At 39.1% G+C, this 20054-nt stretch overlaps 1 protein-coding gene across 4 annotated transcripts in view; it reads right to left on the reverse strand.

The window, feature by feature from the left end:
• Positions 1–20054, reverse strand: part of USP7 (ubiquitin specific peptidase 7) — a 130917-nt gene that overhangs the window by 5389 nt on the left and 105474 nt on the right. For all 4 annotated transcript variants that reach the window (XM_044979430.1, XM_044979431.1, XM_044979428.1 and 1 more), the window contains 13 exons: positions 19305–19439; positions 14645–14746; positions 13712–13817; positions 13187–13279; positions 11829–11896; positions 9150–9250; positions 7633–7786; positions 6672–6739; positions 4224–4332; positions 4059–4136; positions 3532–3632; positions 2833–2932; positions 1737–1856 (listed from right to left, as the gene is read on the reverse strand). In XM_044979430.1, coding sequence (XP_044835365.1) covers positions 1737–1856; positions 2833–2932; positions 3532–3632; positions 4059–4136; positions 4224–4332; positions 6672–6739; positions 7633–7786; positions 9150–9250; positions 11829–11896; positions 13187–13279; positions 13712–13817; positions 14645–14746; positions 19305–19439 — 1335 coding nt within the window. The remainder of the gene's footprint in view (positions 1–1736; positions 1857–2832; positions 2933–3531; positions 3633–4058; positions 4137–4223; positions 4333–6671; positions 6740–7632; positions 7787–9149; positions 9251–11828; positions 11897–13186; positions 13280–13711; positions 13818–14644; positions 14747–19304; positions 19440–20054) is intronic.

Here is a 20054-nt window from a genome sequence, read left to right on the forward strand (position 1 = left end):
CCCTGAGCCCCCTGCCACATCCCACACCCCTCCAGCACCCCAACCCCCTGCTCTGAGCTTCCTGCTGCACCCTGCACCCCAACCCCCTGCCCTGAGCCTCCTGTTGCACCCCACACCTCTCCTGTACCTCAACCCCCTGCCCTGAGCCCCCTCCCGCAGTCCACACCCCTCCTTCACCCCTGCCCTAAGCCCCCTCCTGCACCCCAACCTCCTTTCCATAGCCCCCCATACACTCTGCACCCCTCCTCTGCCCCAATCCCTTGCCCTGAGCCCCTTCCTGCACACCGCACCTCCTCCCACACCCCGCACTCCCTCCAGCACTCCAACCCTGCATACAACTTCCCCACTCAGATGTGGCCCTGGGCCCAAAAAGTTTGCCCACCCCGTACTATGACCTGGTAGTAAGTGAAATCTACATTTTCAATTTACACTGGGTTCATCAGTGGCTTGTATGCAAATTGTTCCTAATTTAATCAAATCCTTGTTTAGATGTGTTTGCACAACTTTTGACATATGTGTAAATCAGGCTAAGGCCAAGATACAAGTGAGAAATATTGCAACCAGAAGAAAAATAGTGTTCTAAGAAAATGGAAATATCTTCTCTAGAACATTGTCATTTTAAATCCCTTTAACCTGTGAATTTTTGCCCTCAGCTAGCATTATCTTTGAAATTAAGTACCTCTGCCTTGTGTTATTTTATAAACACACAAAAGATGATGTAGTGGAAAACACCAAAAGAAAAGGATCATTCAAAAGTCAGTCATTAAGAACAGGAAAAAACAAAACAAGTGGTCTCCCTTAAATATAGTACTAAAGGTTTATTTGGCACTAGTCACAAATATGGATACACATAACTAGTCTCTCTGAATTCTGTGGCAATACACACATTTCTGGGTCCAAAAATACTACAAAACTAGATAATCTTTGTCTGAACTGGCATATCAGAACAACAACAAAAAAAGATGCTAACTTTGAAAACAATTGGGTTAGAATTTTGAATCTTGCAGGGATTCATTGTCCTTGAAGATAAAGTGTATGCTAAGTGTTAAAAACAAACCATTTGAGGTAAGAGCTATGAAGGTATGTTGGAACAAGGCTTGTAGAAAGTTAAAAGTTTTCATTTTTCACAGCCAACATTAAAAAAGAGAGAGCCAATTTTCTTTGTATTAACCAAAAAATTAACCTTTAGGCAAACACTAACCATGAGAAATTTCAAGCCACAAGGAATATTTTAATTACAATTGTGCCCCAACTGATATCAGGGTCTCATTATGTTTGGCACTACACACAGGAAGACAGTCACCGCCTCAGAAATACTGCAATCTAAACAGAGGCGAGGCAATATTATACATATTGTATATTAAATTCAAATATACAATATTAAAATAACCATAGGCAAGAGAGGAAGTCTCTCTATTTTTACAAATGGGGAACTGAGGCACAGAGATATTAAGTGACCTGACCAGGGTCACACACAGGGAGTCTGTGAAAAAAGCAAGAACTGCTCAATCCCAGTTCATTGACTTAGTCACAAGACCACCATTCCACTTGAATTTTCTTCCGTAGTTCAGAACAGATGGAAAACAAATGTCAGAATAGAATAGTTCTGAGAAGCATTTCTATAGAGGTGATGCTCTAATACATAAATTGACACCTATCACACATTTGTTCATATAGAAAGTTCAAGAAATGTTATGTAAATACCACCACAGAGGAACAACAGAAACATGCTGTACCTGGTGTATTCTCAGCAAGAATGGAATTCCAAATGTCCCAAAAACCTCTTTGTGGAAATGTGCTACTGTGATTAGCATCTCATTTTCCTTATCTATATCTACCTGGTCCAGAGGGATTTCCTATATTAAGATATAAAACCGGTGATCACGATAATGTTTATTGTGGCAGTTTTAACTTAACATGAAATATCAGAAAGCATCACTGACTAATGGTCTTTACACAAGTAACAATTTGACCTACGACATACTTATGTTGTCCTTTCTTTTTACCATTCCTTCTGAAAATAGCTTTTGTTTGACATGATATGGAAGTGGCCCTATTTCTAATGGACTTCTGTTATTTGCCATTTTTCTTTAACTGACAGCAGAAGCCAGAATTCCTCAGGAGCACTGATTTGCTCATGAACTGCTAGTAAGCGGCTGCCAGAGTAATAACGCAATGCTCTCTTTCCTGCTTCCTTGCAATACAAATTTGTATCAACAGCTTAATTTCATTTTCTACTTATGAGTTTTGATGTAAGCAAAGTTCTCAATGCTTAAATTATTTAAAGTAAAAAAAAAAAGTTTGCTGCACTGAATGCAAATCTTGAGAAAAGTCACACCAAACCTATCTCATTTGACTTAAAAATCCAACCTTAATTAAGAAGGAAAGGAATAAAGTATGCAGGCACAAACAGACTTATTTTCTTATTGGAAAATACGGCCTACACATACAAATATACAATATGAGCCCCTATGTCAATCTTGGAATTACTGCTGAGGAGGCAATTTCCTCACAGACAGCTCCTTGCAAAGCTTTCGTTTCCTGTTAACATTTTATGCTCAAATGTTATTGTAAGAGTGGAATTGTTACAAGATCAAGATCTTCAAGCTATTGTGAAGTGAAGGAGAAACTAGGTTTTACTATTTTTAGAGGGATTCTCAAAAAAAAAAAGTCAGTTAGCTAGTTCATTCAAATGGTCACAATATTTGAACATCAGAATCTAAGGATGGATAATTACTATTTGGAGAATGTAGCTCTCTCAAAAACAAGTGCCTCATGTTTCTTTAATGAGCAAAAACAACAACAACAAAAAACAAACCATAAAACATTTACCTCTATTCGAAATGTTCGACTTGTTGCTGGTGATAAACACTCTAACAGCTCATCTTCCTGATGGACACCAATTATTTTGTAGCTTACAATTTCTAGAAGCCTTAAAACCAAAATGAATAGGAAAATAATTAAAAATCAATGCAACATGCCTCTACTAAATCTTTAGCATATTACTATATCCAGAATTAAATATTAATACTGAATAGTTATTTTAAAAAAGTAATCCTTCTTTGGAATAATTAAGCAGTAAACTCAGTCCTGAATAGTGAGTGTATCTGCAGCATAAGCCAACAGATGTTTATTTAAATTATCTTCTGAAGTCTCTCCAAGTTATATGACAGTCTTTATTTTTGGAAAATTAATGGCATGAACTGTTGGATAATGCAATAAATCGTTGTAATTTGTCTGAATTTGCAGCTGAAATCTATGAATTTTAAGTGTCACTAGGATTTAATTCTAGGAAGTGGCATAAGAATTTTTTTTAACAAATTTAGCTCATAATTATACTTGCAGATATTCCAAAAACTAAGAGCTCTAAAGCCCTTAACAGTTTTTAAACCCACAGTGACAGACTATGTTAACGTGCATTTGATTTTTCACTGTACTTTAAATCATAAAATTGTTCAGTTAGGTGAACTGTCATATCCATTGATCTATATTTTAAAATAACTGTTTTCTTTAGCTACCTTTTCTACTTACCTTAGTTTTCCCGAACCTTTCTCACACAGTTCTACTGCTTTTTTACATTCTTCTAACAGGTCCCGTACACACCCATGTTTATCTGGATATAGTGTTATTTCCTTTACAACACAATATTTAAAATGAGACAATCAATGAATAGAGAAACTGAAACCAAAGCACAGAAAACACTGAAATCTGACTTATTACTAGACCTTGCTCAAAAGATAATGATCACTGATGTGTACATAAAAACAAGTTTTTGGTTTTTTTTAATTCTCTTTCCTAGAAACAGTACTATGGAAGCCACATAACATTTTCAGGACACTGCCCAGAAAGCAATGGATGCAACTTTTCTTCTTAATGGAAATTTCAAAGAGGTACAAATTACTAAAAAAAACCACACCACGTAACAAATCTTATGTTTTTGGTTTAATCCTTAAAAGTCAACATTATATAAGATGCAACATGTTATCACAATACTATCCAAAGGCTTATGGGAAAAGAAATTACAATGAATCCAGTGTGGTGGCTAATATTGTACTAACCTCTTCCCTAAATTGGCTATTTAGCCATATGCACTTAAAACTTCTCCTGTTTTCAAAGTCAGTAATTTTCATTTTAAGCTAGGGAAAAAAAAAAAATACACTTTAGACATACTTGTAAAGGCAACAAAATCACAAAAGCACAGTGGTATAAATAAGGACTCATACCTGCTGATAATAAAGTTTTTTAGGTTGTCTAGGTTTGAAGAACTGCAGGAGATCTCTTAAAGTACCTTCATAATTATGTCTAAGAGGATTACCTGGGCCATCCCTATAACTATACAAGAAAACAACATATAAATATCACTTCATAATCCATCATCATGAAGTAAACGTCTGTTAAGAATGCAAAATAAATTTAACTTCCAGCACTCAAATTTATAAAATTTCACCTTGGTATGAAACTGGCATGCCCAACTTATGCGGCACTATATTCACAGTGATTTAAGGGGAGATTTTCAAATGCCCATAAGAGATCGAGAAGCACAATTCTCAGTAACTTTCAATGGGAGTTTTTTTGTTTTTGTTTTTTTAAAGTCACATCTTTAATCTTTATGCAATGGCAGATAGAGGTTCCTCCAATACTTAGAATAAGTTAGTGTAGCAGTTCCTATACTTGCTGTCATTTCTAGAGGCTTAATTTGTGGAGGCATCGGAAAAAAAAAACACGTAACATTTCCCAGTGAAAACAGTATAGAATCTATAAAAAGCTATAGTGGGTACTAAAACCAGGTACATGATCCTTGAGTATCAAGGAAGATATTTAATTTTAAAGAACTATAACTTACATTTGCAAGAGTAAGAACTAGGGCATAATTTCTCTGCCTGTCACAGTTTATGGGCAGACGTGCCAAACCCGCGAAAAAAATGTGAGTTGCATGTTGGCTAGTTTTTGGCTTGTAGTTTGCTGTAGCTTGTTGCTTCTTTTTTTTGATCAGCTCCTGGCAAGCAGGGGCATGGGGGGGGGGGGGTGAGTCAGGGGTGCACAGCGGGCTCACCACAGTCCCAGACTACACGCTGGGGAAATCTAGTCACACAGAGTGCTGGGGTTCTTCGGGATTGGCTTGTTCTAAAATGTGATTAGCTTGATTTTTGGCTTACTGTGAAAGTTGGGGTGCTTATTTACCGCAAAAAATCTGGCAACGGTGGTTATGGGCCCATATACACCACAGGAATAACCACGAATGTGCTGTTCTTTGTCATGTTATGCCATAGTTTTTTGTTGACAGACAACAGTTTTACAGTTGTGTTTGGAAACAATGCACTGACATACCAGCATCAATGGTGAGAGTGGCTGCTGATGCTCTTATCTCGTGTGCACCCCCTTCAGAATAGAGAAGGGCTCTATCCCACGAATGCTCATTTCCTCCTTGGTACTCACTCATCATTCCCAGATCTCCAAGAGAGAGCCCATTTCCCACTAAAAATATGTCCTCACTTTGAGATAAGCCACATACTCTTCTTTCTTGGCACACTTAGCTTCTACTACATTGTCCTGAGACATCCACCCATGGACCTAGACCTCCCCACGCTTTCCATTGATCCTCTTCCACCAATGAAGGAGCATAAGTGTGATTTTCTTAACTTCCTCTTCTGCTACTTTGATTCCTCATCCCATTGGTTTGTGTCTATCATTCCTCATCTGATTCTTTTCCCCCACTAGACAGACTCAGGAGGGAAGGCCGCTCTAACACTTGGTTAAGGCTTACTTCCACTACAATCCAGTGATATATTTTGCCACTTAAAATGCACAAGTATCCATTTGAAATGAGCCCAAGAAACGCTAATATATAATAGTTTTAGATGTAATTAAGGAAAAATACTTTTAATTGGTTTTGTATATAGACTACCTTTACCAGAAAGGCATATTCAATTCAGTGTTCAAAGACTGCTATATGAAAGTATTAAAAAACCCCTCAGTATCTGCGTCAATTCAGTAGAATAAAAAAAAATCACTAAGATGTCAACTTTAGAAATGCAAGCCTGCAATTTAATTTAGCTTGTAGTCTTTCTTCTTGAATGCCATTTCTCCATTACCTCGATATAAAACTGTCCACTGTGGCTATCATCCTTTAAATGAAGGATTCCCCTTAAAGCCAGTCAACATAATTCTTTGAACTTGCTGCAAAGTGATGCATTCAAAACCTACATGAGCCCAGAGAGATATCTGGTGCCTGAGTGTTTTGTGTAGCAGTGAATTAACAGTATACCTATCACCTAGGTTAATGGTCTCTTCACATATCAGTTTGGTCGACAATGTAAAACACAGTGCTCACAATATGCAATTAAATGCACGTTTTATAAAGTTATTGAAAAGATATATTTGGTGATGTTAGCTGAAATAAAATTTAACTAGGCAAAGAATTAATTTTGTGGCAATGTGGAAAAAGCTATTAAATGACAATCTAACTCTAATCTGTTAGTTTTAAATTATTTAAAATTAGTTTAAAGATATTCATGTAAATAATGACAAAGCTAAACTAAAAAGCAGCAAAGAATCCTGTGGCACCTTATAGACTAACAGACGTTTTGCAGCATGAGCTTTCGTGGGTGAATACCCACTTCTTCGGATGCAAGACTAAACTAAAAAGTTATGTTTACAGGAACTCATCTTACCCTTGGGACTTGAAAAACTGTAGTAGCATTGGGTCTGTATTAAGTCTTTGTGCAACAGTCTTCGCAACCTGTAGAAATAAAAGCTTTTTAAAACTTCTAAACAACAAACCATTTATGATACTGCTTTGTCTAGGGTTATGCTTAATACTACCTCCATATTAGGTTCCAATAATCCAGTCAGAGACATATAATACATACTAACTACATTAATAATGACAGAATCCAAGAGTGGATGTATTTGATATATTAAATGGGTGGCAATCACCAGTTCTTGAAGATTCTAGGCCCATTAACACCTTGTAGGAAAATTAGGCTGCATAGGTATACATGAAGGCATAATTTGGCTGAATCTTTTTACTGGTGATGATACAAAAAAAAACTGAAAACACAGCAGACTTTCAGATCCCAAGATTGATGGGGAAAACAGTCTAAAAACAAAACATCTTTTTCTTGTATATGAGCAAATTTTATTTGGAAGTCATTCTCGGAATGTAAGCAATCCTACTATGTCATTTTTAGAAAGTCACTTTTCAAAGCAGAATAGCGTTTTAAAGAAGGAAGTTCTTGTTTTCATACAACCGTTATTAGTAATAAAAAGGAAAACACTCTGGAAAGGAAACAACTGAAGTTGTGTTAACATAGGCAGACTATCTAAATATATTTAAAATTTTCTGTGAGCAGTAAGTGGCTCTTCAATGAAAACGTTAAAAAGGCAAGGTAGAAAGTATGAAAAGGAGACTGGGATTATTTCTAATAGAACACACAATGTGCTAGGTGAAAAAACAGAAATGAAAGCACAGCTCAGGCCCTGAAGAACTTTGTCTAAGAACATTTCATCCAAACAGTGGTATCTTGACCTACTAATTAATCTGAACCTGATTTTATTATATAAAACACGCCCCCACACGGCTGTGAATGGGAAAACAAAAGGAGAGGAAACAAAGTAGAGTGGAATACATACCTGAAAGTAATTCATTCTATTGGACAAAGTAACAACAAATCCAGGATCATTGGGGATAGTTTTATCACAGAAAATGACATCAACACGGTGGTAAAGGTCTCTGAAGTATTCTTTTGCTGTTGGCAGTTCACTGTTATCATTTTCTGGGTCGTCCCTACAAAAGCAGGCAAATTGTACCATCTACATCATACAAGCAGTTAGGGGTGTTAAACATGTTCTACAGTAAATCAGAAATATTATTGAGAAATACAGAAATGAAGTTAGGAAACCTTTAAAGATCCACCATTTGTACACACCAGCACTGTAATTGTCAGCTGTGACTCATACCTTTTGAATATATACGTGCTGTGCAAGGACTTCTACACATTTGCACACCATACGTACTTATTTGGCAGCATGCTGACTCCATTTGTTTCAGAGCACAGTCTAATGGCACTGGTTCCCCCTTCCCTCCCCGGTATGCTACCACATACCTTTACTACATTGCTGAAAACATCTTACATTCTCATGGAAGGTTTTTATTAGTCACTTCGCACAATGGCTGGATGTACAATAGCACCCCTTGAACCACAGATGTGAAATGTGTATAGACATTAGTATGGGTCACTACTGACTGGTATCCCTATCTTCTTGGCAGAGCAATAGCACCAGTGTACAAGCTGTGCACTTACCCAGAAGTCAGCAGCCAGCCAAAGGTGCATAACACCAACTGGGTCAACAGGGAATGCGAGTTCCAAGGCATGACATGAGAAATACATTCATCTCACATAATCTGGGGTAAGAGTGCTGAAGATAGACTAGCTGGCTTCCACCCACTGTCAGCCCATGGAGAGAAACAGAGCAACACAGTTGGGTGTGACCATCAGGAGTAAGAGCACAGAAATTCTGATTTATAGCCCTGACAAACTTAAGTAAGATCCCTTTACTGGATATAAGCTGCAGGAGTTCTCCCTCTGCCTTGGAGAAACCTCCAATAAGCACCAACATCCTTATTATTTGAACATGTGCTCAGTTAAGTCAGAAGCATGTCATCACTGTAGGCCAATGTGTGACTAGTAAAGGAACATGAGTAAGAGGAAAAGGGAGACAGCTTAGTTTTAGGCTGAAGTAATAACACAGAGACTTAGACTAGAATTACAGCTAGGCTCTGCAGTATAGTATTTCAGTTACGGTGGCTCCAAGGGCAAAGCTGCAGAATTTAGACTACCTGCTGAACACAGATCTTAACATTATCACAATGTGAAGATCTATTTCAGTATTAATTGGTTTTCTAATTCAGGGTGAAGAGGTATTTTTAAATCTTATGAGTGACAGTTTAATATTCTGAATAGTTTAATTCCCCCGCCCCTCCAAACCAGTAAGTTGGTACTGCTGACTATGTCTGCCATTAAGCAACTATGCTTCTCAACATTTGAAAATCATTGTTAAAACTGCTAAATAGAAAATCTCGCTCCACTTAAATTTAAGTGAACCAGGTGATGTAACCATGATTATAACCATCCCTTCAAAACACATACTTCTGAAACACTATGATGTCACCATCCATGAGTTCATCAAGAGCCTTATCAAGAGATACATCATAGTCTTGAATTCTCTCTGTTAAATTCGGTTTAACTTCCTGCAGTAAAAACAATAGGTAAAACAATTAGAAGAAATAAATGACAAAATAAGAAACCCTCACAGCTGCAAAAATATTGTAATGGAAGATGACTCTTCCTTTTTCAGTCTAAATTTAAATGAATGGGGGGGTGAATTTTGATTTTTTTTTAATTCAAATTATATTTCATTTACAAACTTCACTGCTCACCATAGAGTTTACTATTTCTACTTTACCCATGAAATTTGCACTAGATTCTCTTTTAGTTAAATTGAATCAATTTTAAAATGTTTTATATAGTCCATCAAACCACCTCAATAGCCAGCCCCAATTCAAAATTCTCCAATGCTCCAAGACTTATTTTTCAAATCACGCAACTTTCAGAATAGTAGTGGAACCCAATTAATACTAGTTTGTTTTTGGCAAGGTGCAACTGATTCACACTATAACAGTTTGCCCTCTCCTTTTCAAAAGGTGTGGAAAGCTCCCAGAGTATTAAATACACACTATTTAAATAACTATAATACACACATATTTTGAGTTGTTTACTGGAATATAAATCTTTGTTTAAAGGAACAGGTGGCAGAATCTTTTGTGGTCCTCACCCATACTATTTGAAAGAAGGAGCTTTTATAAGTTTAATTTGGAAGTGACTGTATATATGGAAGTTCCCTGGTAGCAGTTCTGCCTGTTAGTATGGAACTCTGTACATGCCCCAGGAACCACCAGTGAGAGCAGTGTGGCTGCTAGCAAAGCAGGCACCTAGTGGCATTAGAGCTCTCATTCCTACTGTAGCAAGGACCTCACTGCAGATTCAAATCCCAATAGGGCAATTTAAAGTTGTTATAAACATGTATTGCTCCTACACTTTGGTGAAAGGCTGTGGGAGCTCTCACTCGTTGCCTGCTGCCTCATATAGTGTGGTGGAGGCAGGAGAGGATGCAGCATTCCCTCCCCACAGCTGGAGACAGGTCACTGCAGATTCACGAGCAGAGGGTCAGGCACTGGGAGCCGCAGGCCAGCCCTTCCAGCAGCCAACAGCTGTGCTATCATGGTGACTTGGGGAACATGCATGGATTTAGTGCTAACAGCACAGAGAGTGGCTCACCCAGGACTTCCATGAAGATAACTATATTTTTTTGAGTTTAAAAGTTTTCCTTACCTCAGACTGTGCAAGCAGAAGTTTTAAAGGGTAGGACTTTTTAGTCACAAATTACTAGTGGTGTTTTTGATTATTGATTTTCAAGTTAGAATTCCAATGATATTCTCTTATGCCCAAGTATTCAAAAACTTCAAAGCCATAGCTTTTGGGGGTACAGCAGACTAACCAAACGTTGCTGGGCACAACATCTAACAGTGAAAGCTCTGTTAGTTAACTGTAGGATGCACAAGCTGTAAAGTTTGTTACTTTAAAATATCTGCTAGAATATGCAGCCAAATAATAACTAACAGCCAGTCCTAGAGGAAAGGAATGCTAACAACCTTGAGAGAGTTTAACAATACAAGAACTAAGGGTCACCAAATTAAATTAATAGGCAGCAGGTTGAAAAACAAAAAAAGGAAGTTCTTCTTCACGCAGCGCACAGTCAACTTGTGGAACTCCTTACACCTGAGGATGTTGTGAAGGCTAGGACTATAACAATGTTTAAAAGGGAACTGGATAAATTCATGGTGGCTAAGTCCATAAATGGCTATTAGCCAGGATGGGTAAGAATGGTGTCCCTAGCCTCTGTTCGTCAGAGGATGGAGATGGATGGCAGGAGAGAGATCACTTGATCATTGTCTGTTAGGTTCACTCCCTCTGGGGCACCTGGCATTGGCCACTGTCGGTAGACAGATACTGGGCTAGATGGACCTTTGGTCTGACTTGGTACGGCCGTTCTTATGTTCTTAGAGTTTTGTGGCTAAATTATTAGTCACGCTGATGCAAAAAATCAACAAAATCTTAAAGGATTTTGACTTTTAATATTGGAGCAAGTGTCAGAGCAAGTGTTCAGAAATTGAGTTTCTGTGTATTCAGCTCCAGATTAAAGGAAACGGTAATGATTTTTTGAATAGCACAGAGAGCTAACATTTATTAAAATAAAAATACATAATCAGATGCATATTATAAATTAATTTTCAATAGTTCACGAACACTGATATCACTGAGTATTTCCATTCAGTGAATGGCATCATTTTATCTCAGTGAAACTTGTCTCCTGGTGACACAGCATTGTACCTAATCAACAAGAGGTGGCTAACCTCATGTGGCTGATTAAACTTCACTGTTAAACCAACTGTTTGTAATCGAAGTTAGCTATTAATTTTTTTTTTTTAGTTATAAAATTAATCTTACAAACACTCAAACTGACTGATTTTCAGAGTTTCCAGTAGGACCTAAGCCTCAGTTGGCTTTGTGTGTTGTGATGGTTTCTTGTCTAAATGTAATATCTAAAATTATTTTTTTCTCATTTAAAATGTTATGTTAGTGACATGTTCTTTGTATTTATATGTCATGGTTAAAATCTTTTATATACATTGCAGTTTTTCCTTAGAGAAAAACTTGCTAATGACACACAAACCTAGATTTATTGTAGGAATAATAATCAATCCAAACCTCATAGAGGATAAGGTTAGTTTCTTGGGGAAATCCTGCTCTCTCACACATAACTGGAAGCAAGTCACCTATTGGAAAAAAAAAAAAGAAGTGTGAAGTACGTTATAGCTTTTGCTATATAGAAGCGAAAGCTATAATTAAGGCTGCAAAAAGGTTCCATTATAACCCTCCAAGTTTTCAGATGTCCAACTTTATGACAAATTTCTCCTTTAAATTGAAACTTCCCATCCTTAGGTTTAGCCCAAAAGGGGATTTATTTATTTATTTTTAAATCTGAGGAAATTTTGCACAGCCATCTCAATTCTGCTAGTGTAAAATAATGCCATAGTTTTAACCACACACAAAAAATAAACAGAGCTAGAGCAAAACCAAAAAGTTTTATGCATAACATTTTGCATGTAAGTTACTGTTATTGTAGAGCAACATTTGCTTTGCTTATGGACAGAGATATTATTAACAATAAGAAATCCGAGTATCACTTCTGAACATGTTCAGTGCACATCCGCTAAGGTTTTTCAGTGGAGCTTAATGAGGCTCCACCCTCTTTATGATGTCACATAGGAGTGAGGTGCACTAGAACTTTACACACACAGTCTAACCAGACAGGCATAGGGGCTGCAGCTGCTGCTGGGACAATTTGCCTAAGGTCATTTTGCAAAATGTTGCAGCAGAACACTTGGCAAGAACACAAACTGTAACATTCAGGAATAAGAAAGAAAGTGGGAAAAGCAGATCCTGAAACTTTAGGATGACTCTGCAACATTTGCAGTAGTCACCAACACACTGTAAATCCTAAATTTTTAAATAAAATTAGAAAGATACAGCTAGCCCAATACAAAAATCAATAGACTGCTGCCCCATTAACCCAGCCTTGCAGATAACTGTCTACAGCTAAATCTCAGCAGCAAAGATGGAACTCACAATTCCCCCACCCCATTCATTTCAATGACATGTAAACTCCAAAGCCTTGCTGGGGACATTTAAATTCTACAGTTATTGAGCAAAAACAATTTTCTCTCTTAAAAAAAAAAAAGGCTATTAAGCTATATTAATGAACCATTAAGGCTTCCCAGTTAAATTTAAGTTAGGAAATAGAAATGTTATGGTTCCTGCAACCACGTTGCAAACCTTGCATATTTCATGCCATACTTTTAAAAATATACCGAATTATACATTTATCACAAACACAGGAATAAAAAATATTATGCACGCCTAACAGACAGGTTAATGCTGCTGTAGAAGCCTTCATTTTTGTATTTCCTGAATTTCGCTTTCAACAGTATAACTAACATTAAATGCAAAATGTTATATTTATATAATTGATTATATTACAGCTCAACAAGAGCTTAAAGACTTACGTATTTTACAGGATATAGGTGTGTAGATATGTCCACAGTAATTCAAACTCCGAGTCTTTGGATCATACATCTTCAGAAACAACATTACATCATCTGCAAGTTAAGAAACAAAAAATAATTTGAAGTAAAACCATAATTTGAGCACATCTGAAGATTACCTAACTATTTTCATGCTCAAGGCCACAGTAGTCACAAAACAATGTCTTTAATTAATAAGAAAACATGTAACCTGGTAACAAGATAATTTCCTTAAAATACTTTTTAAATATTGAAGCCAAATAACCCCCACACAGCTGATTAAATGAATTTTATTCATTCTAGAACATCTGAAATCCCAGTTTCTCCACCCTGGAAGAGGACAACACAAAATGAGGTCAGGTGATCAAACTATACTGAGAGCCACAGTCTGACAGACATCCTATGCATCAGGCAGAGTGAGCGCCAAAGAAGGAGCACTCAGTGATTTTCAGGCACATATAGAATAAGAGATTTTGTATTTTCTGAAATTTTAGCATATATACTTACGATCTTTATCAAACTTGGGTAATGTTGCCCCAGTAGCTGCCATCTCTGGATCTACTGTTTCCAGGAATATTGTCCATGGATTTTCATTGTCACTGAGCTCAATCATCTGTTTGTTTAGGAAGCAGAATATACAAAACACAACATGAACAAAAAATGACTTTAGATGAGTTTCATATAGGCAGAAAACTTAGTGGAGTGGTCAAACTGCATAATTTAAATTAAAACAAAACAAGAACTTATAAGGAATCCTAGAGTGTTGGGAAAAGTCCCTCATTTTTAGCTATGTTGGTGAGAGTTAAAGATTTTATGCAATCCTCCACCAGCTTGCTGAAGTAAGCAAAACAATATCAAATATTGCTTTTGATGTGTGTTTTTTAAAAGTTACACCAGTTTTAAACAGCACAGAATTTTACTTAAAGTGAACTCTCTTGTATGTTTAAAAATATTTTATTTCCATCCATGTCCCTTATACTAGAAAGAACAAAAATTAAGAATAAACTTAACACAGGGGCTAGTACAATTTTTCGTATCCCTAATTTTATTGATATTTATATGCAACACTTTATTTTATGAAGTTTCTAAAGCATTCAGGGAATTCATAACATATTTGCCCTTACATTTTATATTATGTAGTAAAATTTAAATGTTAGTGTCAGTGACAGATGAATAATGATTGTCTCTCCTTTCATTATAGTAAAAAGATTTAGATCTGCCAAATCTCAAAATCAATCCACCAAATCTCAAATCTACTCTAAATCAAGGGCTACTGTATACTAGAGTCCCAGATTTCACAAGTTTTTCTATGGTGTTACAGGGGACATAGGTTAGTTGCCAACACTTAAGATTTTGATGTCCCGAGGCCACATCTTTACTGTTGGAACTGTAAATGAGACAGACTTAGAATTAACTTTTCCCCTATTAGTAAATATTTACAGTTTTATTGCCATCCGCTTCATTATCTAACATCGCTGGCCGTTTAGTTCCATTACTTCTAGCTTGCATCGGCCACAACCGTATTTGATCCTGTGGAAATCCCTAAGTTAAAAGAAAGTTAAAAATATAAGAACATAATAAAAAAAATTAAAATACTTTAATAAAACCAGTCAAAACTAGTCAGTGTACAAATATTCAAACTATAACAGTAAGAAGTTACTCACCTTGTGCAGTAACTATGTGTGTCACTATGGGTGCTCCACTGTAGGTGTGCTTGCCTCCCTTCACTGCTGATCGGAGAACTTCAGTAGCAGTGTCCATTAGTCCCGCACATGTACTCTCATTCCTCATGCTGCATCACAAGGCTAGTCAGCGATGTGGGCTAACCTCCCTCTCAGTTCCTTCTCTACCACAGTGTCATTCACAAGGACTCCAAAGTAGAGGGGAGGAGAATGGGTTGTGGAACACTCACAGGGACACATCTCAAAGAACCATTGTTACTGCACAAGGTGAGTAACTACTACTTCTTCAAGTAATGTCCCGATGGGTGCTCCACTGTAGGTGATTCCCAAGCAGCATCCCTTCCAGAGGGCTGAGACTTTTTTAACTGACCCAACTCCAATGACGGCACAGTGGAGCAGTCTCCAGTGATCCCATAATGTTCCACAAAAGTGTGGACTGACACCGCTCTACAGATCTCTAAGATAGCGACATTCTTGAAGAAGGCGACAGAAGAGGAGATAGACCTTGTAGCGTGTGTACAAATATGTGGAAGGGTTATATTGAGAACCTGGTAACACTGTCAGATGCAGTTTGAGACGCACTTGGGGAGACTTTGGGCTTATATTCCTGAGCCCTTGAATCTTTCCACAATAGAGAGGAAAAGCCTGGGGGACTTTATGAAAGTCTTTGTCCTGTCCAGGTAAAAGGCTAATTCTCTCGACATCTAGAATGTGCAATATAGCCTCTCTTGCGCCTCGGTGAGGCTTGGGATAGAAGGTTGGAAGATGAATCAATTAGTTCACGTGAAACGCAGAGGTTACCTTTGAATTTTGGATGTGGCCTGAGCATAACTTTGCCCTGAAAGAATACCGTGGGGGGGGGAGGAAATGTGCCATCAGAGCTACTCTTACTTCTGTTCTCCTGGCTGAAGTAATTGCGATCAGGAAAGCTGTTTTCATTGAGAAACAGGTGGCTATAGGTTTGAAGGGGGGCCTAGTTAGTTCTTTCAGCACCAGGTTTAAATCCCATGTGGGAGGAGGAAGTCAAGGTTATGGGAAGAGGTTTACTATACTCTTGAGGAACCGTTTGGTGATTGGGTGTGACTACACTGAGTACACCTTTACTGGAGGTGGAAGGCTGTTATAGCCAATAGGTGGACTCGGAGAGCTTACAGACAGCCCCAATCTTTTTAGGGCCAGAGTACAGTCTAAGATGTTGAAGAGTCGCGGATGTCGGGAAGATTTGTTGGGAAGTACACCAAATCCAAAACCTGGACCATTTTTGCACGCAAGTATGTTATGTTGAGGACTTTCTACTGTGTAATAATGCCTCTTGCATGTCCTTTGAACAGGAGCTTTCTAGTTATTTGAACCAAGAAGGAGCCATGCCTTGAGACAGAGAACTCCCAAGTTGAGATGTGGGGATATCCATTGTCCTGGGACAGTAGTATGGAGTGACTGGGAGAGCGATCGGCAGGCATGTTGCGAGCTGTGACAGGTAAAGGAACCAGGTCTGTCTCAGTCAAATAGGAGCGATCAGAATGATGTATGATCAGTCTTTTTTTAAATTTTCAGCAGGACCTTCAATAGTAGGGAAAAAGGAGAAAAGGCGTAAAGAAGTCTCCATCCCAGGGGCAGACGGCATCACCTAGGTAGCACTGTCTTGTCCCTGCTCTGGAGCAGTAGCGGGGACATTTCTTGTTCAAGTAAGTAGCCACAAAGGTCTGTGGTCGGTGTCCCCTATTGCCTGAATAGATCGTGAAGTACTACTGGGTCTATCTCCCACTTGTGGTCATGTGGGAATTAGTGACTGAGACTATCTGCTATCAAGTTATGTGCCTCCAGGAGGTAGTCTGCTGACAGTGACATCATGGGAGACACACCAGTTCCATAATCTCATTGCCTCTGCACAGAGGGAGGGCGATCAGGCTCTCCCTTGTTGATTTATGTAGTACATGCAGGCTACCTGTTAGGACTCTTGTGTGTGATCCTTTGATCACCAGGAAAAAGTGGGTGCAAGCATTCCTGATTGCCCTTAGGTTGAGGAGGTTGATGTGAAGGGATCTCTCTGTGGGTGACCATTTATGACGGTATTAAGCCCGTTTAGATATGCACACACATCCCCCATCCCACATGAGCAATGTGTCAGTGATTAGAAGCAATGAAGGGGGGGATTTGCAAGAAGGGGATCCCTTTGAAAATGTTGGTTAGGTCTGTCCACCAATCTAAGGAGATTTTGACCCAGGTGGGCAGTGAAAGGGGTTTATCTTGTCTGTCCCTATTTGGATTGTAAACAACATCTGGAGGAACCACATGTGAAGCTTTGGCATGTGGTATTACCACTGTGCTTGCTGCTATGTGCCCCGAGTTGTAGGCAGTGTCTGGCTGATATTTGTAGGCTGTTTTGAATGGTCTATATGAGTGTGGCTAAAGAGAAGAATCTGTTAGAGCAAGGAGAGCTCTGGTCTGTAGAGTTGAGGTCAGCACCCATGAATACCAGGTGCTGCACTGGAGTGAGGGTTGATTTCTAGGCGTTGATCTGTACACCCACTTCTGTAAACAAGTGTATTGCCGCTTCGGTGACCCTCTTGTAGAGGCTGGGCTGAGGAGGCAATCGTCCAGATACAGGTAAATCATGATCCCTTGGGAGTAAGTGGGCGGCCACTACTGAGAGAACCTTGGAAAATACTCTTGGGCTGATGACAGTCTGAAGGGGAGCATCCTGTATTGATAGTAGTCTTATCCTAGAGAGAATCTGAGAAATTGTCTGAGAGTCGGTAGGATTGAGATATGAAAATAGATGTCCTGAAGGTCGAAGGCTGAAAACCATTCTCCCTGTTCCAAAGCTGGAATGACTGTTGCTAAAGTGACCATCTTGAATTTTTAAGCCTTGACAAACTTGTTGAGAGCTTTGAGGTCTAGTATGGGTCTCGAACCTCCCTTCCTTTTGGTTATTAGGAAATAACAGGAGTAGAACCCTTTGCCTTCTAGATGTTCAAGGTACTGGTTCTATGGCTCCTAACTGGAGATCTACCTCTTGTCCCACTGGGGTGGCAGCACAGAGGTTGGTGGTGGTGTCCATGCCAAGATGGTGGTGGTGGGGCCATCTGAGGATATCCTTGAGGCTCTGCTGATATTGGGCATCATAAGGAGCCTTTGACGAGTACTGAGATGCCATCTCCTCAGGTTCACTGTCCGAGCTCTCACTGAAGAGAGCAGGGGAGCATGGCAGAGCAGTGGGGAAGACTCCCGTGCCAAGCGAACTTGGTCCAGAGGTCCCAGCACTGAGGAGACCCCGACGCGTGGAGTGCAGGAATTCCAGTGGTGCCGTCCAACTCAGTGCTGTTGGCAGTACTGTGGGGGACGGGGGTCTTGCCCATACCGTTTGCTCTGGTGCCAGATGAGGTGTCGAGGACGGTACCAATGAGGAATCATGTACTGATGTTTTCTTAGAGGAGTGATTACTCCTGCCTTTATCCCTAGGTGCTGTTGACTTGGTGCCTGTGCCCATCGGCTGTAGGCTTGTCAACAGTATCTGCCACTGAGGACTTCCATGAGCACCGGACCAAGGTCTCTGTGCTGGTGGTAGTGAGGATACCGAGTGCACCGGAGAATGTTTACGGCTATGTTGGGGCTCACTGTGGGGACTTCCGCTCTTTTTTTTGATGATTTGTGAGAGGGGTCAGCGCCTTGTTTCTTTGACTCACAGCCTTTAGATGTTATGGGCTATGGGGAAGACTCAGGTCTGAAAGGTGACTTGTGGCACAGCTATGGAGAGCGTGGAAGAGCCGCCTCCATGAACATAATCTTTTGCCTGAGTTCTCTACCCTTACGAGACCCGGGACTGAGCTGTTCGCAAAGACCACACTTTTGTTGAATGTGGCCTTCCATGAGGCAACAAATGCACTGGGCGTGCTTTTCTGCGATAGGGATTGCCTCTTTGCAAGAGAGGCACTTCTTGAAGCCCAGGGATCTGGACATACCCTGTTGGGGGAAGATCCCCAACGAGGGGAGAAGCGGAAAAATAAAATAAATTTTGTTTGGTTATTTTTTTTAAGGGGAAAAAATAAGGAGAAAGAAAAAAAACCAACAACCTACAACTAAGAACTAGGAAGCTAACTAACTACAGAAAAGCAAATAGCTCCGTTTCTAGTCAGGGGCAGTAGAAAAGGGACTGAGGGGGGTTAGCCTGAGTGTGCCACCTAGCCTCATGGAGCAGCATGCGAAGAGACAGTGCATGTGCAGGCCTAACGCATACTGCTACCGAAATTCTAAAAACAGCAGCACAAGGACGCAAGCACACCTACAGTGGAGCACCCACAGGGACACTACTCAAAGAAGCAGTCACATATACCAAGAGAATGCAAAGATTATAAAGTGAACAAAATGTAATAACAAAAACGTGTATAGTTAGATACTGTGCTACAGAAAAAACTTACCATTGTTTGAGACAGGTTTTGAACAAATTCTGCAAGTGTGGAGTTTTTTAATACTTTGAACACAGTATATTTCACTTTTTCTTCATCATACATATCATTGCCTTGGTGGCCACAGAACTGGTCCTCTGTCACTATCTGGAATTGAACATTTTATAAACATTACTTCTATATAGTTTACAGCTGAAAAATCAAAAACACTGTTGATGTAAGCTTTGCCTCTGAATTTAACTGATTTATTGATTAGTGTCAATGTTTACACTTAAATCATTGTGTTAATAAGTTTTCAAATATATAAGCTATTAATGAAATTTAAGAAACTATGCTACTCAAAACCATGTTTAAAAATTCACAAATATGACAAAACACAGCACAAAGCCATTAACGTTTAGGCCCAAATCTTTCAAACACTTATGAACATTAATAATTTTAGCATTAGAGAAGTGCCCCTGCATTCAAAAGGAATAGTCACTAACGTGTTTCCAGGAATGGGGCCTAAAACATTATAGACCAGTTTCTGATCAGTATACCAATTCTGCAGGGTTGTACAGGAACCACACACCCAGGAGATCTTGACACTGTGGAAAAGTCCTGGTTTAAGTAGAATTTCATTCTGGTGTAGGGCCAGCACTGCCTCTACTAGCAGTACATAATGGGGTCGACGGAGGGAGTGAGTAGGTGCTCTGCCTATTTTGTGCTGCTAGATGGCTCCATAGGGAGCCATAGCAGTACAGTATATCCAACAGCAGCCAC

The sequence above is a fragment of the Mauremys mutica genome, chromosome 11 (assembly GCF_020497125.1).
Source record: "Mauremys mutica isolate MM-2020 ecotype Southern chromosome 11, ASM2049712v1, whole genome shotgun sequence".
Classification (NCBI taxonomy): Eukaryota; Metazoa; Chordata; order Testudines; family Geoemydidae; genus Mauremys; species Mauremys mutica.